The following is a 26,043-nucleotide window of genomic DNA, read 5'->3' as shown; positions in this document are numbered from 1 at the left end:
CTTACAGAAAACGGCTCCTGATTTTTGCCGTTAGATCGACTATTCCGGACATACAACCTCCGGATAAACCAATGTTTCCTGTAATTTCAGATTTGATAGTTGCATATTAATTTCACACCAAATTTTGGCACAATTTGCAGCATAATGGAGCATTGTCTTTGAGTACTCTGCTTAAGAGCAAAGAATTTTTACAATACTAAATCCCTAATGAAAGTTATCTATTAAGTATTTCCTTCAATGCCAGTGCATAGACTGTGATCTCAGCAAAGCTTGGATTGTCCAAGAAATGTAAATGCAAACTATTCAATGTATAAGACACATTAACACTAAGTTCAGTGTCATTGCACAGCTGTTTTGACATCAGACTGACATTCTGCTGTCTACATCAGGTTTTGAGGCCCAAATTTGCTCCCGAGCAAAGCAGAGGGGAGAGTCCCTTCTTTAAACAGTCTCACTCCATTTTGTTCTGGTCAGGTCAGTCACTGCCATGAGATTCAGGTTCATTTACACTACGGTTGCAGTGTTGGTGTCGAGCCATGTATCAATTCTGGAATCACTAACGAAGGAAGTTTCTTAACGTAGACAAGTTTTGTTTTTCTTGGCAACAGATTTAATTTTTAACAGGAATTGGCTGCTTTAAACAGTAATTAGTTAAATTGGTGCCTTGACATGCATTATCTAGATACCAGTGTGCAGCAACAGCAAGAAAATGACGCTAAAGCAATGGTAGTATATTGTCAATATGGTATGTGACATAGAGGTGATAGTGTTCCTATGACATTGCTGCTCCTGCCCTTCACTGCGGTAGAGGTCGCAGTGGATGAAGATGCTTTTGAAGTAAGCATGGTAAATTGTTGCAGTACATGCTGTATATCGCACCAAGTCCCATTCACCCCTGTGCTTGCTGACCTACGCTGGCTCTCGGTATGGCAATGTCTTAAATCTAAAATTCTCATCCTTGTGTTCAAATCGCCTAGTTTCATTACAAACTATCTAGTCGTAGCCAGGGAATCCCCTGCAATGGCTTCTCTTCCCGCTCCCACACGGTTATTGTTGCAGTCCCCAAGAATCTATCCTTGGCCCCCTCCTATTTCTCATCTACATACTGCCCCTCGGCAACATCATCCGAAAAACTGCCAGGCTCCATGTACCATGATGACACGCAGCCCTACCTCACCAGCACCTCTCTTGACCCCTCCACTGCCTCTGATTTGTCACGCTGCTTGTCCGACATCCAGTATTGGATGAGGAGGAATATCCTCCAGTTAAATATTGGGAAGACCGAAGCCATTGATTCGGTCCCCACAAACTCCATTCCCTAGCCACCGTCTCCATCTCTGGAGATAGGTTATTGACCAACATTCACTACAAGCCCACTGACTCCCACAGCTACCTGGACTACACTTCCTCCCACCCCGCCTCCTGTAAGGATTCTATTCCATTCTCCCAGTTTCTCCGTCTCCGCCGCATCTGCTCCGACAATGTCACCTTCCACACCAGTGCTTCCGACATGTCTTCCCTTTCCCTCAACCGAGGATTCCCCTCTACCGTGGTTGACACGGCCCTCGACCGTGTCCGTTCTATCTCCCGCACTTCTGCCCTCACCCCTGCCCCTCCCTCCTGGAACCACGATAGGGTTCCCCTTATCCTCACCTTTCACCCCACCAGCCCCCACATTCAACGGATCGTCCTCCGCCATTTCCGCCACCTCCAACGTGATCCCACCACCAAACACATCTTCCCCTCCCCTCTCCTTTCAGCATTCCATAGGGACCGCACCCTCCGAGACACTCTAGTCCACTCCTCTATCACCCCCAGCACCCCTTCCCCTTCGCCCGGCACCTTCCCGTGCAAGCGCAGGAGATGCAACACCTGCCCTTATACTTCCCCCCCCTTCCCACTGTCCAGGGCCCCAAACACCCCTTCCAGGTGAAACAGCGATTTACTTGTACTTCTTGCAATCTAATATTCTGTATTCGCTGCTCACGATGTGTTCTCCTCTACATTGGGGAGACCAAACGCAGATTGGGTGACCGCTTTGCGGAACACCTCCGTTCAGTCCGTAAGGGTGACCCCGAGCTTCCGGTCGCCTGTCATTTCAATTCACCGCTCCATTCCCACTCAGACCTCACCGTCCTCGGCCTCTTGCATTGTTCCACGGAAGCTCAACGTAAGCTCGAGGAACAGCACCTCATCTTTTGATTAAGCACTCTACAGCCCTCTGGACTCAACATAGAGTTCAACAATTTCAGATCATAACCTCGGCCCCTATTACTGTATATTTTTATATTTTTTATCCACGCCTTTGGTTTGTGCCTTTTCCTTTTTTTCTCTCCCACATGGCAGCTGTCTCTCATTCTGCCAGCGTATTTCACACTTCATCTAGAGCCATCTTTTGTCTCTTTACCTGTCCTATTACTATCTCATCTCGTCTTGAATATCTCTTAATGTCTCTTCACCTCCCAGACCTTCCCTTTTGTTCTTTCATCCCCTCCTTCATTTCCCAGCCCCCAAACTGGCCTTTTAATCTGTTTCATTTCCTGCCTTTTTTTTTCTCAGCTCTGAAGAAGGGTTTCGACCTGAAACGTTAACTCTGTTTCTCTCTCCACGGATGTTGCCTGGCCTGCTGAGTTTTTCCAGCATTTTCTGTTGTTATTTCAGACTCCATCCCTCTCCTTGGCCACTGTCTGAGGCGGAACCAGACCATTCGCAACCCTGGCTGCTATTTGACCATGAGCTGAGCCTCCAACCCCATATCCTCTCCGTCACCAAGACTACCTACTTCCGCCTCCGTAACATTGTCTGTCTCTGCCCCGCCTCAGCACATCTGCTGATGAAACCCTCATCCATGGCTTTGTTGCCTTTAGACACAACTATTCCAGTGCACTTTTGGCCAGCCGCTAATTTCCACCCTCCATACACATGAGCTTGTCCAAAACTTTGCTGCCCGTATTCTAACTTGCACCAAGTCCCGTTCAGCAATAGCCCCTGTGCTTGCTGATCTACATTGGCAATGTCGGTCTGGCAATGCCTCGATTAAAATTCTCATCCTTGTTTTCATATCCTTCCATGGCCTCGCCCCTCCCTATCTCTCTAACTTCCTCCAGCCCTACAAACCTCCGAGTTCTCTGCGTTCCTCCAATTCTGGCCTCTTGCGCATCCCCGATTTTTATGCCTTGCCTTCAGCTGCCTAGGCCCTAAGTTCTGGAATTCTCTCCCTAAACCTGTCTACCTCTCTCTTCACCTTTTACGACGCTCCTTAAAACCTTTTGGTTTTGGTCACCTGTCCTAATACTGTATCTCCTTATGTAGCTCTGTCAAATTTTGTTTGATAATGCTCCTGTGAAGTGCCTTGGGACATTTTACTATGTTAAAGGCGCTATATAAATACAAGTTGTTGTTGTAAACCCTGCAGCCGCATTGAGCCAGTGATGCAGGACTGGATGTTAAGTTTAGCAGTTAAGGTGCTGATCCAGTAATCCTTCTCCAAACTCTTTTTGGTACATTGATGTCCTTTTGAAGGTTGAGTGCCCCAAATGACACACACTATTCCAAACATGGCCTACCAATATAGGGTTAAAATAACCCATTCAACTTGTACTTAAATGCCTTTGTGATGCATTCTTGTTTACTTAGCTCAGTTTCCCATATACTGAGAATGGTGGCAGACTTTTTCAGAATTCTTGGATTTGCAGTTTTATTTCTTTTATCTCTAGTTTGAAAAAAGCAAGAAAAATGGAGTAATAACTTACTATGCTTTCTAATAAATGACCCCTGACAATATTCCAAGATTAAAATGTCTCCTTGGAAAGCATCCTGCAAAACCTTTGCAACTGTTGCATTGAATGTGTTACAATGATTGTATATTGTATAAAAGATTGAGTCTGCATAAATTTACATGTTATTTAGAGACGCTCCAAGACAAAACTAGTGAAGCAAATGATGGACAAATACAGGCTGCTCTTTATAGCACATGCTTGTCAAGATTGACAGTTACATGCTTTCTGTTGTCTTAAAAATAGATTTAAAAGAATCAAAACTATTTTCTGCAGCATTCATTCCTAGTCCTTTCAACACACTATTCATGATTTTGAAAATAACTATTCAACTGATCCACTGCAGAAGTACAAACCTAATGCACTTTTGTGGATCCATAGTGAGGGAGATTGGCAACAAGGAACTCCTGCAGGAAATCTAGAAGATGCATTTTTGAGGTTGTGTTTTTGCAAGTTTATGTAGTTTTTAAAAAATGTGATAAATGAAAACTAATCATAAATATGCAAGAGTGTCACCACTTTGTTTTCATGTGATTTAAATAGCAATCAAAAATCCAGTTTGCACAACTATCTCTGCAGTCAGTAAAATGACCCCTGCATGAGCTATTTCCGTGAGACAAAGAGCACTTGGAGAGACAGTTTTCCACCTTGTCCTCTGCTCTCTTTCTTCATTCACCAGTTAATTCTCAATCCTTTCACTGTCTTGGTTGTTTAATGTTCTCTAACCCCCCCCCCCCGTTTCCACCAGCACTGTTTCTTTTAATATCTGCTGGTGCTGTGTTCAGTCTTTGCCTGCTTTTTGTTTCCATTAAATTCTCATCAGTTTATATTTATTTCTTCCTTGGACGTCTCCTTTTTTCTCGGTCATGGTTATGTTAGAGAGTGACACACCAGCGTTATATTAATTGATGAAATAATAGTCCCCTGCTTTAAATTGTGAAAATTAGTTTTTTTGGGGTGGGGAAATAATTGAGTAAATTACGCATGAGAAATGTTGAGTTTAGATTAAATTTTGTTGCAGAATAGAGCTGGTTAAGTGTAAATTAATTCCGTATTAGTGATTTGAGGATTAGAAGCCAAATACAACAATGACTATTAGAATTCAGTTGTAGAAATGTGTGTTTATCTCCATACTCAAAGTCTCATTTTATACCATGAACAATGTGGGTTCGTTCCATAGATCTTGCATACAGTGGCTTCCTAATCTGAACCTGTTAATTTGGGAAGGTGTGAAATAGAGACAAGGTATTTTCTCACTGGTAAGAAACATCTGAGCTCTTGCACCTCAGTTTTTGAACATCTCCAAATGTCCAAAAATAGTATCCTGAATAGACTTAGCCCTTGGGTGAAGAATGGATGCTAGTTTCTTGCACTGGGAATAATTAATGTCTCTAGAGGGAATGTAGGGGAACCTTAAATTGGGGACCAAATTCCCCCATTTTTTAAAGTCATGGGGGGTTATTTTGGTGAAAGGGTGGAAACAGGTGCTAAATGGCTGCTGTGCTAATAACGCACACCTGTTTGAAAGTCTGGGTTTAGCACTCAATTTTGGTCCTAATTGCTGATTACCATAATTTAAACTTGTATGGAGGTGCTAAAACAGACACCCGCAGGTTTAGCACTCGAGCACTGATTAGACGCAATTTTCGTGGAGCAGTATATGTGGGCCCCACTCACCCACTTCCACTGAAGGCGTGGAGCATGCTGGCTGATGCACAGCGGCACGTTTCAGGATGGCTCCGGGACCGAGTGAGAGGGTGCCCAGGTTCTCGGTCGCGGCACTGGAGGTCCTGGTAGAGGAGGTCCAGAGGAGGAGTGAAGTCCTGTACCTGCAGGGGGGAAGGAGTCCACCTCGCCCTCCTGTCCCTCTCCTGCAGCAACTGGTGCTGCTCTGCCTGGCCTCATTTTCTCCTGCAGTCCAAGGGGGACCTCTAGCAAGATGCCGATGACCAAGCACTTCCTTCCTCCTGGTGACTGCGATAAGGTAGAGTAGTACAGCACTTACTCTTTTTAGGTAAAGTCCTCAGAGAATTTCCAGAATAAATGTTGATAGTGTTGGTGAAGTCTTGACAAAGTGTCCCAGACTGTGTCTCGATGTGTTTCAAAAGTCCTCTTCAAACCTCCAGCAGCAAGTGAACAATAAACCTTTATACCTTTAAGTAATGCTCAAAATTCTCTGCAACGACTAGTTTGCTCCCAATCAGCTGGTCACTGTTGGGAGAGGGCGTTAGATCAAGTGCTAGCCACCAAAATGCCATGCAGCCTCCTTAATGAGCGCTCGCAGGCAATTTTAGTGGCAATCAGCTGCTTGACGATCCTCTGGGCAACCATTCCTAGTGCAAGCTCAACTCCTTTACCAAGATGGCATCTTGGGCTAAACCGGCATTTCAGCTTGACCACCTCGGAGACTCTAACGCCCAAAGTATCCGGGGGAAATGGCCCCCATAATATTGAAGGTCTCTTTCAAGGTTATTCATTTTAAAATTTATAGTGCATATTTGTAAAATTTATCTCTAGTCTTGTGTTGGCTAATTTTAGTTGATCTAGTTTAAACCGGTTTCAGATTCACTGAATTCGCAGTATGGAACAGTAAATTGATGTAAAATAATTTGAATAATATAACGTGATATCAATGGTGGCATTTATTTAGCTTGTTTGTATTTCATCATTGTTATTTATTGTGATAGCCATTTATTGTCATACTATTGCAGTTGTTAAAATAATGTTCATTGCGCAAGTAATTTAATATTCATTGCGCAAGTAATTTAATAGGTGGAAGGGAAAGGTGAAGAAAATTATGCAGCTCAAGTGCTTGACTTCTGTCTGGACATAGTTTGTTAACGGGCAAAGTTGATGTGCCATTTAGAAAAATAGACTCTGCCCCAGATTGTAAGCCTTGACTGATGCGTTTTGTTTTAGTAAACAAGAAGTTCCAAGGCTACTGTAACTTTTCACAAGATTCAGATTTGAATTGTTGACAATCCACTAACCTTTCATTTTCTAAAAAAAAAACTTTGTTTTTGATGTCTTAGAGGCTTGATTACCGACCAGTATTGTGCAAACTTGCAAAATTCCAGTTAATCTTTTCCTTTGTGGACAAGTTGAAACTGGTTTGAATTCCCTTTGTCAACATTACCATAGTACATTACATTCTTTCACATTACAACAACAACTTGTATTTATATAGCACCTTTAAAGTAATAAAATGTTCCAAAGCGCTTCACAGGCGTGTAATCAAAAATAAGTTTGACATGAGCCATATAAGGAGATGTTAGGGCAGATGACATTGAAAGTTTGGCCGAAGAGTTACGTTTTAAGGAATGTCTTAAAGGAGGAAAGAAAAGTGGAGAGATTTAGGGGGGGAAATCCCGAGCTGAGGACCAAGGCAGCTGAAGGCACAACCACCAATGTTGGAGCATTTAAAATCGGGGATGTTCAAAAAGCCAGAATAGGTGGACGGCAGAGATCTAGGGGGATTATAGGGCTGGAGGAGATTACAGAAATAAGAGGGTGGTGGGGGGCGAGGCCATGGAGGGATTTGAAAACAAGGATGAGAATTTTAAAATCGAGTCGTTGCTTAATTGGGAGTCAATGTAGGTCAGCAAGCACAGGGGAGATGGGTGAGCAGGACTTGGTGCAAGTTAGCACACGGGCGGCAGAGTTTTGGATGACTCCAGTTTATGGAGGTGATGAGCAAAATATGGGGAAAATGCTTAAATAGTAATTATTTGAATTTCTCTTTAAAAAAATCTATAAATGCACTTTATACAAATTCAATAAATAGTTATGACGACGGACTTTTGGTCCCATGTTACAGATTCAAATCTGTTGAGGGGCAGGTATGGGAAAAGTTCCGACAGTGTGTACTGCAGGTTTACTAAAGGTATCCCTCTAGCAGGACATCAGGGGGTAAAATGCGCACCAACCAAATTGCTACATCGCTTTAATTTCTAAAGACACAGCTGAATTTTATAGAGCGTGTAACCAATAACAACGTATGGCTAAACTAGGAGATCATAACAAAATTCTGTTGCAACCCCTACCCGTTATTAATGAACCTTTCAAGAGTGGTTGCTTGCCTAACAGAAGTCAGTCAAGGAAATAGTACTTATTAACTATAGTAGGTTATGTGTCTAGGTATCCAGGTGTGGTAGCTCTTGCATCCAAGGCTGCAACTGTTGAGGCCGTTGTACTGTGAGGTATTCACTTGAGTTGGTTGGGTTCCCAGAAGAGGTTTTGCCTAATCAAGGGACTTACTTTGTCTTTAGCTAATCGTTTAATTATAGTAACAGAGCAAAATAAAATCAATCCACCCCATACCATCTTCAGATAAATGGGCTGGTAAAGAGGTCTAATGGCACACTGATCTGAATGCTGCACTTGTGTTGAGCAGATCCCCAAGGATTGGAATAAAACTTTGCCATTTTATTGTTTGCTTTCAGGGAGGTACCCCAAGACTCTACAGGGTTTTGACCATTTCTATGACTATCCAGATGCTGAGCATGCAGTTTGTAATCAGAGACGTATGGCCAGAGAAGACCACCAACGAGAACAGAAATGTAGTAGAGTGCATACTTAGTAAGGGCTGACCTTTGTTGGCCTGTGCAGGACTACCAATAAAGCTGGTACAACTGCAGTGCTAGACGCAGAGTTCCAGGCAGGCCCGAATGCTTTGATTCCACTGTCAGTGTAATAAGTTAGAGGCACACTAGGCCCGTACAAAGTGATGGAAAGGTGTATTGAGGAACGTTATGTAATTGAGGTGCATTATGTAGTCAAGGTACCCAATTGAGCATATAAGCACTGGGTCAACCACATGAACATGTTAAAATCCTTTCTCTCCCATGAGAAAGTGGGTTTGTATATCGTCGCCACCCCAGAAGAAGGTGAGCTAATAGATCTCTTGCCCAAGAGTAAAACATGTTCTGTGGTAGATGATATCACTCTGAGCTCAGTTAGCTCCTACACAGAAACATTATGCTAGAAACTTGTTGCTAGGTTTACATCACCTTGCTTTAATGGGGGTGGGGAGTTATACACGGGGTAAACTCTTTTTAACCCAGTGTGCCAACTGCATACTATTTGCAACACAGTGTAATGGGTTGCAGAGGTAGGGAAATACAAGAGCTGCTGATCTGGGAGTAATACGGCTATCCCAGACCCCATGTTTGTTGTCGGAGAGTTGGTCCATAAGGACAAGACCACATTGTTCTGTCTATATTATGAGCAGCAAAATGATTTGACGGAGGCTGAAGCCTGCCCCCTTCTGTGCACAGAGGGGATTCTTGAGAAACTATGGACTGCCAAATATTTCTCAACTTAATGTAAGCTTATTGGCTGGTGCCATTTAGCACAGAGGCCCAATTGCACTCTGCATTTGCCAAACCATCAGGTATTTATGAGTCTACAGTCACGACATTCAGAATAAAGAATGCCTCTGCTATATTCCAGTGGTTGGTGAATTCTGTTTTGCCAGGCTGGTGATTACAGGTATATTGATTGTGCACAGACATGTGAGGAACACTTAGTGCATGTCACCAACATACTTGTGTTTTCTACTTGGGAGTCAGAAACATGTATGGAAGCTGTCAGTATGATGCTCGTTCCCTGTACACCAGTTTTATATTATCAGTTTCTACTCCATTCAGGAGTGCTGTTGCTAGAAAACTACTATTGCAAGCGAGCCATTAAAGTAAATGATAGTATTTCCAATAAGCAAAAATAAACTGAATACGCTTATGTCTTCTTGGCTAAAGTCACTTGTAATTTATTGTTGCTCAGGATGTTACGTATTTTTATTAAGCATTATTGGGTCCTACTCTTGTCTGCCAAAACTGCTCGCTACGCCAGGATTATTCTGGAATGCAAAGATAACCCCCGGCGGCTATTCTCTACTGCTAACCGTCTTCTTAAACCCCTGTCTCCTCCACACTCGCCTCCAACAAGTGTGAGGAGCTCAGGGACTTCTTTGTCTCTAAGATTGAGACCATCCAATCACCTGCCTCTGTCACTTCCCTTCCTTCCCCTAGCCCACTGGGCCAAATTTCCTCTTAAGGTTCTCCCCTGCCCTAGCCTTGAACTCGCATCTTTCTCCTGTTTCTCGCCGATCTCCCTTCTTGACCTCTCCACACTCATCTTGTCCATGAGACCCACTTCCTGCTCCCTCGACCCTATTCCCACTAAACTGCTGACCACCCAACTTCCTTTTCTGGCTCCCATGTTAACTGACATTGTTAATGGTTCACTCTCTTAAGATACTGTCCCCCTCTTCAAATCTGCCACATCAGCCCTCCTCAAAAAAACAACCCTTGATTCCTCCATCCTTGCAAACTTCCACCCCATCTCCAACCTCTCTTTCCTCTCAAGTCCTTGAACGTGTGTCGCCTCCCAAATCCTTGCTCATCTTTTCTGGAACTCCATGTTTGAGGGAACGGTAGCATAGTGGTAATGTCACTGGACTAGTAATGCAGAGGCCTGGACTAATGATCCAGAGACGTGAGTTCAAATCCCACCACGGCAGCTGGGGAATTTAAATGCAGTTAATTAAATAAATCTGCAATGAAAAGCTAGTAACAGTAATGGTAACCATGAAACTATCGGATTGTCGTAAGACCCCATCTGGGTCACTAATGTCCTTTAGGGAAGGAAATCTGCTGTCCTTACCTGGTCTGGCCTATATGTGACTCCAGACCCACAGCAATGTGGTTGACTCTTAACTGCCCTCTGAAATGGCTGAGCAAACCACTATGAAACAAAATAATTAAAATGAAACCAGACGGATGAACCTTGGCACCGGCTACTCACAGAATCATACCTTTCAGCCAATGTCCCAAACTCCTCCATCACCATCCCTAGCTATGTCCTGTCCCACCGGTATACAGTCGGGAGGGACATTGACTCCGGACCACAGGAAGTCTCATGGCTTCAGGTCAAGCATGGGCAAGGAAACCTGCTGATTACCACCTACCGCCCTCCCATGTTGAACAGCACTTGGAAGAAGCACTGAGAGTAGCAAAGGCACAGAATGTACTCTGGGTGGGGGACTTCAATGTCCATCACCAAGAGTGGCTCGGTAGCACCACTACTGACCGAGCTGGCCGAGTCCTGAAGGACATAGCTGCCAGTCTGGGCCTGCGACAGGTGGTGTGAGAACCAACACGAGGGGAAAAACCTACTTGACCTCGTTCTCACCAATTTACCTGTCGCAGATGCATCTGTCCATGACAGTACTGGTAGCAGTGACCACCGCACAGTCATTGTGGAGACGAAGTCCTGTCTTCACACTGAGGACATCCTCCATCGTGTTGTGTGGCACTACCACCCTGCTAAATGGGATAGATTCAGAACCGATCTAGCACCTCAAAACTGGGCATCCATGAGGTGCTGTGGACCATCAGCAGCAGCAGAATTGTATTGGTGACATCATCTGAAAACACGGCGTCAGTTTCCACATGTACGCTGACAACACCCAGCTCTACCTCACCACCACTGCCTCTAAATTGACACACTGCTTGTCCGACATCCAGTACTGGATAAGCAGAAATTTTCTCCAATTAAATATTGAGAAGACCGAAGCCATTGTCTTTGGGTCCTGTCACTAAATCCGTTCCCTAGCCATAAACTGCATCCCTCTCCCTAGCATCTGTCTGAGGCTGAACCAGACTGTTCACAACCTTGGGGTCATAGTTGACCCTGAAATGAGCTTCCAACCACATACCCGCGCCATCACTAAGACCGCCTATTTCCACCTCCGTAACATTGCCCATCTCCGCCACTGCCTCAGCTCATCTGCTGCTGAAACCCTCATCCATGCCTGTATTACCTTTAGACTTGACTATTCCAACGCACTCCTGGCTGGCCTCCCATATTCCACCCTACGTAAACTTGAGGTCATCCAAAATTTTGCTGCCCGCGTCCTAACTCGCACCAAGTCCCGTTTACCCATCACCCCTGTGCTCGCTGACCTACATTGGCTCCCAGCCTCGCTTTTCTAAATTCTCCTCCTTGTTTTCAAATCCCTCCATGGCCCCTCCCCACCCTATCTCTAATCTCCTCCAACCCCTCCCTCACCCCACCCCGAGATATCTGCACTCCTCTAATTCTGCCCTCTTGACCATCACTGACTAGAATTGCTCAACCATTAGTGGTCGTGCCTTCAGCTGACTAGGCCTGAAGCTCTGGAACTCTCCCTAAACCTCTCCGCCTCTCTACCCCTCTTTCCTCCTTTAAGACACTCCTTAAAACCTACCTCTTTGACCAAGCTTTTGGTCATCTGTCCTAATTTCTTATGTGACTGTCAAATTTTTGTCTTGACACTCCTGTGAAGCGCCTTGGAATGTTTTACTACATTAAAGGCGCTATATAAATACAAGTTGTTGTTGTTGTTGAGCATAAGCTGCTTTAGAAAGTTTTTCCAAATTTTGATTTGTTTAGTCACTTTTAGAAAAGCACAGTTTGATCTTGTCAAACATTTAACTTTCAAAAGAACAATACTGGAGTTTTTGTACTGTTCTACCTTTTACTTTGCCTATTCAAAACATTCCCAGAAGTTAGTAGTAGCTGAGGACAAAGACGAGGAGACTTTTACCAGAATCCGGCAATTTACTGAGGTTTACAGCTCAAGCTTTGGGTGGAGTTCCAGAATATAGTAATTTCCTTTCAGAGGAAGTGACCACACAGTGTTGGTATGCAGTCAGAGCAAAGGAGTCCTTGCTGTTCGGCTCGGGTAAAAAGAGCAGAGACAGACTGGGCTGTGAAAAATGCATCACTTTACTGTAGTGCCGGTAGAAGACCAGCATAAATCGGATTATGATAGCTTGGAAGGAGTGACCTGGGTTGATTACAGAGAGGCTGGGCATTGTTCAGAAGACCCAAATGATACAGTGAGCTCTGACGGTAAGTTGTGAAAACTTTCTGAAAGTCTCTCTCTGTTCAGCTGACTTGACCTCCCCTCCCCACCCCCCAAAAAACTCCCAAACTATCTGCAAGCTGTGTATTGCTGAAGTATGAGATCTAATAAAATATTCAGTTACATGGTTTCTTTCTTCAACTAAGAATTGTTATCTGTAGTTTTGGAAGTAGATTCACCGTATTCAGCAATCTGTTTTATAGTCTGTGGTAAATGCAGGGCTGATGTAAGGATGAATTCAAGTGAGATCATGACTAGCTTCTTTCCAATGCAAGTGGAATGTGAAACCGCAATATGAGATGCAATCTGCTTTTTTTAATTCAACTAAACAGTGATTTTTGTATGAGGCTGTTTCTTGATGAGTGGATTTTATATTGTTTAAGCTTTATGTGCTATCCAGTACAAACAAGTTCATGATGTTATGCATAGAGAAAAAGTTACCAATGTATTATGCTTTATACTGTAATAGGTGGAAGACTACATTTTTATTAATCCACCTGTTTTTAGATTAACAAGATGCTAGGTCCATTTATATCTCCTAATTAGCTGAGAAATTGAAATGAAGGTAAAAATGTTGTAACATTTTCATGTATTCAATATTTCAGAATTTATAACACAAGTTAAATTTATTCATATAATTAATATGAAGTTATGCATTGGCATCTTTGCCTTTTTTATTTGTCATATGAGTTTGGTAACAGCCACCTGCATGAAGTTTTATTTCCTTCCTGAATATTTTGTTTAGAAGTGATACCATTATACTAACAGTGCATGGCTTTTTGTTAAAGTTGTGTGCTCCCTCCTTCTTACACGAGTGCACAGAATTTATTTAGTCAGACAGATAATAGGATGCATATTGGCTGCAGTTGGTTTACAGAAAAGACATGATGATAATCGCTGTACAAGTGTGAGGTCAGTTATAATCTGAGATTTATTTCATGTAAATGACATGTCCCTGGTCTGTTTGTACAATAGCTATGATCTAGGATTAGTTATTTTTAAAGAACACTTGTTTTGGCTACTCTTACCATTTTCACTGTGAAGAGCCGTGGCTTTTGTAAGCTTTATTTTTTTGTTAATGACCATTTGCCTTCTGTGCAGTATGGCTGCTTTTGGCTACACAAGTGTTCTGTTTCTCACATTTGTGATGTAGTTGAATTTGGTAGTCATGTCTGTCTTCATGTGATGCCAATACGCCAGAAATGAAAATATCTGGTTATTTGTGGAATGTTAAAAATTCGAGTCTGCTGTAGCTACATTCTCTTGTTCAGTGATGTTATTTGCTCTTGTGTCTATTATAGGAGTTGACTCATACTGCCCTATATCTACTTGTTTGCTCGAGGGACCTGAGAGAGTAACAATAGAACCCCTTGTGACCGGAACTGGACATCCGTGTCTTTTGCATATGTATATCTCCAGTGGCAGGCCAAGTTAACACTAGATAGGGTGAAGTTCCGTAAGCTTCGAATCATAAACTATTTTATTCCACAGTAAGGTGGAACATACAGGGTAATGAAGAAAGAAAAGGAAGAACTTGCATTTGGATAGTGCCTTTCATGATTTCGGAACAGCCCAAAACGTTTCCCAGCCAATGAGCTACTTTTGAAAATCAGTCACTGTTGTAATGTGGGTAAACCCAGTAACTAATTTGCGCACAGAAAGGTCTCGCAAAGAACACCAACAATCGGGATAAATATTGGCCAGTACACCGGGAGAGTTCCCATGCTCTTCTACGAATAGTGCCATGGGATCTGCCTCCTGAGAGGGCAGATGAGTCCTTGGTTTAATGTCTCATCTGAAAGATGGCACCTCCCACAGTGCCGCACTCCCTCAGCACTGCACTGAAGTGTCAGCCTAGATTATTTGCTCATCTCTGGGGTGGGGCTTGAACCCACAACCTTCTGACTCCAGAGGTGAGAGTTACCATTGAGCCAAGGCTGGCATCTATGATAAAGGTATGATTGTAGGTCAATTGATATAACTTGTATTCACGTAATGAAAAAAAATAAAGAATATATCAATGGGTTGTCTTAACTTAAAACAGATTAATCCCTCTGCATCTTGTTGTTCATCCCAGGGTAGAGCCAGTCTCCTGCAGTCCCTGTCTTTTGCTGGCTGTCTGCCTGCCTCAAAACCTGACGGCCTTTCCTGGTCTCTGTATCTGTTCTTAGAAACCTCGCTCTGTCACAGAGCCGGGCCCTTTCACAGACTGACATAGATCAAAGTGTTTTCTATCACAATAGTGAGGGGTATCTTTTTCTGAATACTCTGACAAACTAAAGAATTGCATATTATTTAGTATCCTGAGAAAAGGAATTGCTGATGAGCATATTAACCACCTTTTGTCTACGTGCCTCTATTTTAAACCTGTGAAAATATACATTTTTTAACTCCCTTCTATGGAAAAAAAAAAGTCAGATAATTCAGAAATGTGATAGAAACCTAAATTGTCAATCATTATCCATGTGTCCAGAGACCACAGATGTTGATTAAGACCCAATAACTTGCCAGCAAGTTGTTGAACTCTTTTTTTATTTTATTTTTGAAATTCACATACTGTTTTGTATGTGTCTAAGTGCATTCTGCTGGTGTCTGAAACACTTGCCCTTCATTCAGCGCACCTCGCTGGAATCTGCTATGTGCTGAATTACAAGAATTACCTGTCTTGGAAGCACAATTTATATGTTGACATGAATAGTTTTTAACTCTTCTGTATAGGCAAGGAGCTGAAAAATGGAACAGTGCATTTTATTATTACTGATGACCTGCAATATAATCTTTACACCCAATTTTTAATAACTCTTTTTTATAAAATGTGACATTCTACATTCATTATAACTAGGAAATGTCATTATCAACCTGTTAAACAAACCCCCAAAAAAGTGAATTCTATGTGGAAATAGTTTTGAAGTGCAGAGTGCAAAGGTAGCTCCAATTTGTGTTCAGTGAGCTGTTGTTGCCTGAGGGTTTTTTTTTTAAAAAGGCTATGTATAAAATGCGTCATTGTTTATCCTGCAGACATTTGCTCAGTAAGTACATGTTTGAGTGAAAAAATGTTCATTGTGTATAATTTGTGCTCTCCTTTATGCCAGTTAAAGAACAGATATTTTTTCCTATAATTTGTGGAATGTCCAATGGTGTTGAACCCCTCACATTTTTTATGTTCATTCTCATGAGTACCATAAAAGATATCTTCACTGCTTTCCTCCCTCAGCCTCTGCACCGAACGAGTTCTCATCCTCGATGATTTCAACCTCTATCTCAATTCATCATGCTCTCTCTCCTCTGAGTTCACTGCCCTCCTATCCTCCCTTAATCTTTGTCTCATAGAAACATAGAAGATAGGAGCAGGAGTAGGCCATTCGGCCCTTCGAGCCTGCTCTGCCATTCAATGTGATCATGGCTGATCATCTAAATTCAGTACCCTGTCCCTGCCTTCTCCCCATATCCCTTGATCCCTTTAGCCTCAAGAAATATATCCAACTCTTTCTTGAATATATTTAATGAACTGGCCTCCACCGCCCTCTGTGGCAGAGAATTCCACAGGTTCACCACTCTCTGGGTGAAGAAATTCCTCCTCATTTCAGTCCTAAATGGCTTACCCCTTATCCTTAGACTATGACCCCTGGTTCTGGAATCCCCGGCCATCAGAAACATCCTTCCTGCATCTAGTCTGTCCAGACCTGACAGAATTTTATAGGTTTCGATAAGATCCCCTCTCAATCTTCTAAACTCCAGTGAGTATAAGCCCAATCGACACAATCTCTCCTCATACGTCATTCCTGCCATCCCAGGTATCAGCCTGGTGAATCTTCGCTGCACTCCCTCCATGGCAAGAACGTCCTTCCTCAGATAAGGTGACCAAAACTGCACACAATACTGAAGGTGCGGTCTCACCAAGGCCCTGTACAACTGTAGCAAGACATCCTTGTTCCTGTACTCGAACCCTCTTGCTACGAAGGCCAACATACCATTTGCCTTCTTAACCGCCTGCTGCACCTGCATGCTTACCTTCAGCGACTGGTGCACAAGGACACCCAGGCCTCTTTGCACTTCCCCTTCTCCCAATCTATTGCCATTCAAATAATAATCTGCCTTCCTGTTTTTGCCACCAAAGTGGATAACCTCACATTTATCCACATTATAGTGCATTTGCCATGTTTCTGCCCAATCACCCAACCTGTCCAAATCGTACTGCAGTTTCCCGACATCCTCCTCGCAGCTTACCCTCCCGCCCAGCTTTGTGTTGTCTGCAAATTTGGAGATATTACATCCAATTCCCTTGTCCAGATCATTAATATATATTGTGAACAGCTGGGGTCCTAGGACCGATCCTTGCGGTACCCCACTAGTCACTGCCTGCCACTCGGAAAACGACCCGTTTATTCCAACTCTTTGCTTTCTGTCCGCCAACCAGTTCTCTATCCAAGTCAATACCTTGCCCCCAATCCCATGTGCCTTAATTTTGCACGCTAATCTCTTATGTGGGACCTTATCGAAAGCCTTCTGAAAGTCCAAATACACCACATCCACTGGTTCTCCCTTATCTATTTTACCAGTTACATCCTCAAAAAATTCCAGTAGATTAGTCAAGCATGATTTACCTTTTGTAAATCCATGTTGACTTTGTCCGATCCTGTCACTGCTTTCCAAGTGCTCTGCTATTACATCTTTTATAATAATAGACTCTAGCATTTTCCCCACTACCGATGTCAGGCTTACCGGTCTATAGTTCCCCGCTTTTTCTCTACCACCTTTTTTGAATAGTGGGGTAACATTAGCTACCCTCCAATCCATGGGTACTGTTCCAGAGTCTATCGAGTTCTGGAAGATGACCAGTAATGCATGTACTATCTCTAGGGCCACTTCCTTAAGTACCCTGGGATGTAGACCATCAGGCCCTGGGGATTTATCGGCCTTCAGTCCCATCAATTTTCCTAACACCATTTTCCTACAAATACTGATTTCTTTCAGTTCCTCTCTTTCATCAGACCCTATGTTCCCCGGCATCTCTGGAAGGTTATTTGTGTCCTCCTTTGTGAAGACAGAACCAAAGTATGTATTTAGTTGGTCTGCCATTTCTTTGTTTCCCATTATAAATTCCCCTGATTCTGACTGCAAGGGACCTACGCTTGACTTCACCAATATTTTTCTCTTCACATCTATAAAAGCTTTTACAGTCAGTTTTTATGTTACCTGCAAGCTTACACTCATATTCTATTTTCCCTTTCTTAATTAATCCCTTTGTCCTCCTTTGTTGACTCCTAAACTGCTCCCAATCCTCAGGATTATTGCTTTTTCTAGCCAATTTATATGTCCTCTCCTTGGATCTTATGCTATCCCTAATTTCCCTTGTTAGCCACGGTTGAGTCACCTTTTTTGTTTTATTTTTATGCCAAACTAGGATGAACAACTTCTGTAGTTCATCCATTCGGTCTTTGAATGTTTGCCATTGCCTATCCACCGTCAACCCTTTGAGTGCCATTCCCCACTCAATCCTACCCAACTCGCTCCTCAGACCATCGTAGTTTCCTTTATTTAAATTGAGGACCCTAGTCTCTGAGTCAACTATTTCATTCTCCATCTTAATGAAGAATTCGATCATATGATCGCTCCGACCCAAGGGGCCTCGTACAACAAGATTGCTAATTATTCCTTTCTCGTTACATAATACCCAGTCTAAGATGGCCTGATCTCTGGTTGGTTCCTCGACATATTGGTGCAGGAAACCATCCCGTAAACACTCCAGGAATTCCTCCATGTATACCCATATTCACAGCCACCCCCTTGACTTTGCCATCTGACGTGACCTTGCTACTCCCATCGTGTCAATCACAGATAAGGCCATCTCTGACCATTTCCTCATTGCTCTCCACCCACACCCCCTTCCCCCTCCCAACCCTACTTCCTTCTGTGTCCACCCCTGGAACAAAACTCTCCCAACTCACTTACAACTGCACTTTCAAAATCCCAACTGTCTTTGGCCCTCCATTCACCACAACATTTCTACAGCTGCTGATCTGTTCAACCACACCCTCACCACCACCTAGTCTCCATTAAAATCATTCCTCTCTCACCCTGGCTGTTCCCCCTGGCCTGACCCTCCTCTCTGCTCCCTCAAGTCCAAGGGACACAAACTTGAACGGATATGGCAGACAACTGGTTTAGCCATTCACCGCCAGATCTGGCTGGATCACATAAAGCACTTTCGAGTTCTGCTCTTGTCTGCCAAAACTGCTCACTGTTCCAGGATCATTCTGGAATGCAAAGATAAACCCCCAGCTTCTATTCTCTACTGCAAACTGTCTTCGCAAACTCCTCTCCCCTGTTTCCTCCACACTCACCTCCAACAACAAGTGTGAGGAGCTTGGGGACGACTTTATCTCTAAGACTGAGACCATCCAATCATCTGCCTCTGCCACTTCCCTTCCTTCCCCTAGCCCACCAGGCCAAATTTCCTCCTGCCCTAGCTCAGAACTCGCATCTTCAGTTTCTCTCCGATCTCCCCTCTTGATCTCTCTGAGCTCATCTTGTCCATGAGACCCACTTCTTGCTCCATCAACCGTATTGCCACTAAACTTCCTTTTCTGGCTCCCATGTTAGCTGACATTAACGGTTCTCTCCTCAGGTACTGTCCCCCTCTCCTTCGACTCTGCCGTCATCACCCCTCTCAAAAAACAACCCTTGACTCCTCCGTCCTTGCAGACTACCGCCCCATCTCCAACCTTGCTTTCCCCTCAAGTACTTGAACGTGTTGTCGCCTCCCAAACAAGTGCCTACCTTTCCCGCAGCTCTATGTTTGAATTCCTCCAATCAGGTTTCCGCCTCTGCCACAGTACCGAAATGGCTCTTATCAAAGCCACAAATGACAGCCTATATGACTGTGACAAGGGTAAACAATCCCTTCCTGACTTTGACACGGTTGACCACACCATCCTCCTCCAATGCTTCTCCACCGTCATCCAGCTGGGTGGCACTGCACTCGCCTGGTTCCATTCTTACTTATCTGATTGTAGCTAGAGAATCACCTGCAGTGGCTTCTTTTCCTGTTCCCGCATTGTTACCTCTGGGGTCCCCCAAGGATCTATCCTTGGCCCCCCTCCTATTAATCATCTACATGCTGCCCCTTGGTGACATCATCTGCAAACACAGCAACAGTTTCCACATGTACGCTGACGACACCCAGCTCCAACTCACCATCCCTTCTCTCGACCCCTCCACTGTCTCTAAATTGTCACACTGCTTGTCCGACATCCAGTACTGAATGAGCAGAAATTTCCTCCAACTAAATATTGGGAAAACCGAAGCCATTGTTGTCAGTCCCCACCACAAAATCCGTTCCTTAGCCACCGACTGCATCCCTCTCCCTAGCATCTGTCTGAGGCTGAACCAGACTGTTCGCAACCTTGGGGTCATACTTGACCCTGAAATGAGCTTCCGATCACATATTCCCGTGGCATAACTAAGACTGCCTATTTCCACCTCCGTAACATCGCCCAACTCTGCCTTACCTCATCTGCTGCTGAAATCCTCATCCATGCCTTTGTTACCCTAGACTTGACAATTCCAATGCACTCCTGGCTGGCCTCCCACGTTCTACCCTACGTAAACTTGAGGTCATCCAAAACTCTGGCCATGTCCTAACTCGCACCAAGTCCCTTTCACCCATCATCCCTGTGCTCGCTCACCTACATTAAGCAACGCCTCGATTTTAAAATTCTCATCCTTGTTTTCAAATCCCTCCATGGCCTCGCCCCTCGCTATCTTTGAAATCTCTTCCAGCCCCAGAACCCACTGAAATATCTGCGCTCCTCTAACTCTGGCCTCTTGAGCATCCCTGATTTTAATTGCTCAACCATTGGTGACCGTGCCTTCAGCTGCCAAGGTCTATAAGCTCTGGAATTCCCTCCCTAAACCTCTCCGCCTCTTTACCTCTCTTTCCTCCTTTTAAAATGCTCCTTAAAACCTACCTCTTTGACCAAGCTTTTGGTCATCTGCCCTAATTTCTCCTCATGTGGATAGAGGATTGGCTAATGAACAGAAAACAGAGAGTCGGGATAAATGGGTCATTTTCAGGTTGGCAAACTGTAACTAGTGGGGTGCCGCAGGGATCAGTGCTGGGGCCTCAACTATTTACAATCTGTTTCATGACTTGGATGAAGGGACTGAGTGTAATGTAGCCAAATTTGCTGCTGATACAAAGATAGGTGGGAAAACAAGTTGTGTGGAGGACGCAAAGAATCTCCAAAGGGCTGTAGATAGGCTAAGTGAGTGGGCAAAAATCTGGCAGATGGAGTTTAATGTGGGGAAAATGCGAGGTTATCCACTTTGGTGGGAAAAATAAAAAAGCAAATTATTATTTAAATGGGGCGAGGTTACAAAATGCTGAGGTACAGAGGGATCTGGGGATCCTTGTACATGAATCACAAAGTTAGCATGCAGGTACAGTAAGCAATTAGGAAGGCAAATGGAATGTTGACCTTTATTGCAAAGGGAATGGAGTATAAAAGTAGGTAAGTCCTGTTACACCTGTACAGGGCGTTGGTGAGACCACACCTGGAGTATTGTGTACAGTTTTGGTCTCCTTAATTAAGGAAGGATGTACTTGCATTGGAGGCGGTTCAGAGAAGGTTCACGAGGTTGATTCTGGAGATGAAGGGGCTGTCTTATGAAGAAAGATTGAGCAGTTGGGCCTATATTCATTGGAGTTTAGAAGAATGAGAGGGGTTCTTATTGAAACATACAAGATTCTGAAGGAGCTTGACAGGGTAGATGCAGAGAGGATGTTTCCCCTTGTGGGGGAATCTAGAACCAGGGGACATAATTTCAGAATAAGGGGAAACCCTTTTAAATCGGAAATGAGGAGAAATTTCTTCTTTCTGAGGGTCGTGAATCTTTGGAATTCTCTTCCCCAGAGAGCTGTGGAGGCTGGGTCATTGAATATATTTAAGGTGGAGATAGACAGATTTTTGAATGATAAGGGAGTCAAGGGTTATGGGGAGAGGGCAGGGAAGTGGAATTGAGATCATATCAGCCATGATCTTATTGAATGGCGGAGCAGGTTCGAGGGGCCAAATGACCTACTCCTGTTCCTACGTCTTATGTATGTGACTGTGTCAAATTTTGTTTTATAACGCTCCTGTGAAGTGCCTTGGGACGCTTTACTACGTTAATGAAAGATTTGAAAGAAAGACTTGCATTTATATGGCGCCTTTCGTGACCACCGGCCGTCTCAAAAGCAGTTTACAGCCAATGAAGTATTTCTGAAGTGGAGTCACTGCTGTAATGTGGGAAACGCGGCAGCCAATTTGTGCACAGCAAGCTCCCACAAACAGCAATGTGATAATGACCAGATAATCTGTTTTTTGTTATGTTGGTTGAAGGATAAATATTGGCCAGGACACCGGGGATAACTCCCCTGCTCTTCTTCGAAATAGTGCCATGGGATCTTTTACGTCCACCTGAGAAAGCAGACGGGGCCTCGGTTTAACGTCTCATCCGAAAGACAGCACCTCCGACAGTGCAGTGCTCCCTCAGCACTGTACTGGAGTGTTAGCTTAGATTTATGTGTGGATTTATCCCTGGAGTGGGACTTGAACCCACAACCTTCTGACTCGGAGGCGAGTGTGCTACCAACTGAGCCAAAGCTGACAGTAAAGGGGCTATATAAATATATGTTGTTGTTGAGCAGCCCATGTCAGTTTATGTTTTTCCCCCCTGAGACACCAAGGAAATAACTTGTATGGTGCAAAAAAAAATTGTGGGTTCGGGATTACTAGCTATTTATGGCATGCTTTTGTTTGGAATTTATGCCATTTTTTTCATCTTGTTGCGGATTTTTTTATGTTGCATCAATTTTCAGACCACTCGCATGACTTTCACATCACAGAATCACAGAAACCCCACAGTGCAGATAGAGGCCATTTCGGCCCATCGAGCCTGCACCGACACATATCCCACCCGATCCCCGTAACCCCTATACCAACACACATCCCACCCTATCCCCGTAACCCCACGTATTTAATCCCCCTAACACTAAGGGTCAATTTATCATAGCCAATCAACCTAACCCGCACATCTTTGGACTGTGGGAGGAAACCGGAGCACCCGGAGGAAACCCACGCAAACACTGGGAGAATGTCTGTGTGGAGTTTACACAGTCTTCCTGCGGGCGGATGCCTCCGATCAGCAAAAAATTTACGAACCTACCTGCTGGTCCCAGAGATAGAGAGACTTCCGATCTTGGGCCTCTCCTCTTGGAAATGCGCAGAGGCCCACGTATCCCAGGGCCTCTTTTCATCTTAAACACTTCAGTTAGATTGCCCCTCAATCTTTGATATTCTATGAAACCTGTCCTCATAATTTAGCCCCGGTATCGTTCTGGTGAATTTACACTGCACCCCCTCCAAGACCAATATATCCTCCTTGAGGTGCAGTGCCCAGAACTGAATGCAGTCCGCCAGGTGGGGTCTCGCCGGAGCTCTGTACAGCTGTAATATTACTTCCACCTCTTTGTATTCCAGCCCTCTTGAGATAAAAGCCAACATTCCATTAGCCTTTTAAATTATTTTTTTGTACCTGTCCACTAGCTTTTAGCGATTTCTCTACTTGGACCTTTAAATCTCTCTGCTCCTCCACAGTTCCTAGCTTCTCGTCATTTAGAATATACTCTGATCTATATTTCTTGGGTCCAAAGTGGAGGACCTTGCACTTTCCCAAATTGAACGCCTGCCACTTTTTTGCCCACCCACTTAATCTATCAATGTCCCTTTGCAACTTTCTGCTCCCATATACATTATTTACTGTGCTACCTAACTTGGTGTTGTCAGCAAACTTAGATATACGGCTCTCTCTTCCTTCATCCAAGTCATTTATAAATATAGTGAAAAGTTGTGGCCCCAGTACAGATCCCTGGGGGAACACCACCAGTCACATCCTGCCAATTGGAGTATCCCTACTCTCTGTCTCCTACCTACTAACCAATTCACTATCCAAGCCAATAGGCTGCCTCCAATTTCATGCGCTTTCTTTTTTATTAAGTCTCTTGTGTGGAACCTTGTTGAATGCCTTCTGGAAGCCTCTATAAATAACATCCATAGACACTCCTTTATCCACCACATTAGTTATCTCATTAAAAAAAATTCAGCTAGGTTCGTTAGACATGACTTACCTTTTGCAAATCCCTGCTGGCTTTCTCTGATCAGCTCATATTTTATTGTACTTTGTGCCAATGCAGTGCCATGCTATCAAAAACATGGTGTTCATTATAAAAAGGACAGATTTTATATACAAACAGATGAGTTGTGTGGTTTGTGCAGCTGCTGATTTAGAATGGCATTTGTAGTTTATTAATAGTCACGTTTGCCTGGCAGAATTCCATTCCTATTCAATACATTGTGACAATATAATTTCCTAACTTTATTCAGGTCTGTCCCATTTTCCTAGCAGTAGCACACGTAACAAACTGTGGTACATTTAACAATTTTAGTTAATTCACAAAATGCTGCTGTCAACCTTTAAATGACATTGAGCCAGAAAAGCCTACGAACCACCACCAAGAGAAGTAGAACAATATTGAAAATGTGTGATTAAAATCATATCAGCTCTCCTCCCCCTCCCACCATCTGCCCTGGCCCCGAGAGAACAATAATTATGCAAGAAGACAAAAGCTTGTTAGCTGGTTGAATTTTAAATGGTATAATTTAACTTATGTAAAAGTAATCTGTAGGACCATGAGGGGATCAATGTAATATTCATTCAAAGAAGCTGTATGGTAAAAGGATTCATGCCAACTTTTCATCCTAACATGGAAACATTGCAATAATATTTTAAGTTAAAGTACATGACATAAAAACAGTGTTGACTTTTTGAATATTTTGTACTTAAGTATGTAAACCATCATGGTCAAATCTGAGAGTTGAACTCTTTCTATTATATATTAAATTTGTAAGTGGAGTTGCATTTTATTGAAAACTCATTAAGTATCTGTTACTCTTGTAGGTGGTGTCATCATAGGTATCTTCAACATTAAAAACACAATAGCTGCTATTTTATGGTTAAGAGTATATAATCCTAAGATTGTGCAATCTGACCATACGGTTTCCATAAATCATTCAAAATTCTTTCAGAAATTTATTTTCAGCTACCATTTTTTTCTCTAACTGACATTAATATCCAAAATAAGGGCTTAAACAAAATAAAGAATTCAAACATCACGTTTTTCGCAATAACAGTGAATTTATTCATTAAAAGGCACAAAAGACAATTTAAGTCTTTACTTGAAGGCTTCTGTCTGTCTGAAAAGCCTGGGCTTTGACTGAATAGTTTTACCCTACAACAGTTGAGAGAGCTTTCTGAGTATGCAGTTTGAAGAATTTCCTAGTTTGCAATCTGTACATGAACAGGAGTTGAAGGATGTGCCCTCTCTTCGTGTGGGGATTTGAGTTTCTTTTGCTTTTCCGAAAGACTTTGAAAGAAAATGGAGATTGAATTCTTGAAGCATGTATTTCAGGGACGTGAGGAATTTATACGCTTTTTGTTATGAACTCCTCACAGAATAACAGAGGCAGTGCCTGTGAGTATAAACAAGTTTATGATGAGAGATATCAGTAGGAATATCAACATTATTTCAGAAAACTTGGAAACACAATGAACTTGGTGTTTTATTTTGTTTGTTTATGGAAATTATGTTTCTTAAAAACTTTATAAATTGGCAAATTCACTAATAGCACAGTCCATGAGTGCATATCAGGAAGTTGTGCATTGCTAGTCCATGATTTTTCTATCAATTTTAAAAAACAAAATCTAGGTTTACATGCTTGAAGGCAAGCACATAAAGATGGGAACTGGCTGGCTTTGGGGAAAGTGGTGGTGGCGATACCTAACCATGTTGCGGAGGGAGGGGGATGGGAATGGAGGTGCTGATGGTTTGAAAGAGGACAATGGCTATTTGGATTCCATTAGCCTGTCTTTCTCTTTCCTTCCTTCTCCCCACCGCCCCCCCTCTTTTCCCCCCCCCCCCCCAAAAAAAATAAGGGTGTTAGATCCCAGTAACCCTCAATGCTCCAAAGCTCTGACTTATGTCCTGCTGGACCTCAGGATCTCCCTCCTTAGACTTCCTTCTCTTTCCCCTACCCCACCCCAGATCCTGTGATTTCTCTCTCTGCTTACAAATCTGTAGCCTGCATCGTCCCTAATCCCATAGCTGTCCGCAATGCTCCCAGACCTTGAGAAGTCCCACCCTGGTGCCCTAGGTCGCAGGATCTCCCTCCTAGCAATCTAAGATCCCAGGACCTGTCCCATTGTTCCTTGAAACTCCCTCTCCAACTGCTTATGGATCTTGGGAGCCCATCTTAAAGT

At 43.4% G+C, this 26,043-nt stretch overlaps 1 protein-coding gene across 5 annotated transcripts in view; it reads left to right on the top strand.

The window, feature by feature from the left end:
• Positions 1 to 26,043, top strand: part of slc12a4 (solute carrier family 12 member 4) — a 184,102-nt gene that overhangs the window by 18,987 nt on the left and 139,072 nt on the right. For 2 of the 5 annotated variants that reach the window (XM_085991379.1, XM_085991378.1), the window contains exon 1: positions 12,465 to 12,671. The exons of 2 other annotated variants lie outside the window; for them this stretch is intronic. In XM_085991379.1, the coding sequence (XP_085847505.1) occupies positions 12,536 to 12,671 (136 nt within the window). In that variant the 5' untranslated portion in view covers positions 12,465 to 12,535. Of the gene's footprint in view, positions 1 to 8,233; positions 8,355 to 12,464; positions 12,672 to 26,043 lie in introns of those variants that run through there. One more of the 5 variants, XM_085991381.1, reaches the window with a different exon arrangement.

The sequence above is a fragment of the Somniosus microcephalus genome, chromosome 6 (genome assembly GCF_052327205.1).
Source record: "Somniosus microcephalus isolate GS21.2 chromosome 6, FLI_Smic_1.0, whole genome shotgun sequence".
NCBI classification, from domain to species: domain Eukaryota; kingdom Metazoa; phylum Chordata; class Chondrichthyes; order Squaliformes; family Somniosidae; genus Somniosus; species Somniosus microcephalus.
The sequence above is the reverse complement of the archived record's forward strand: the minus strand, read 5'-3'. Positions and strand labels throughout refer to the sequence as shown.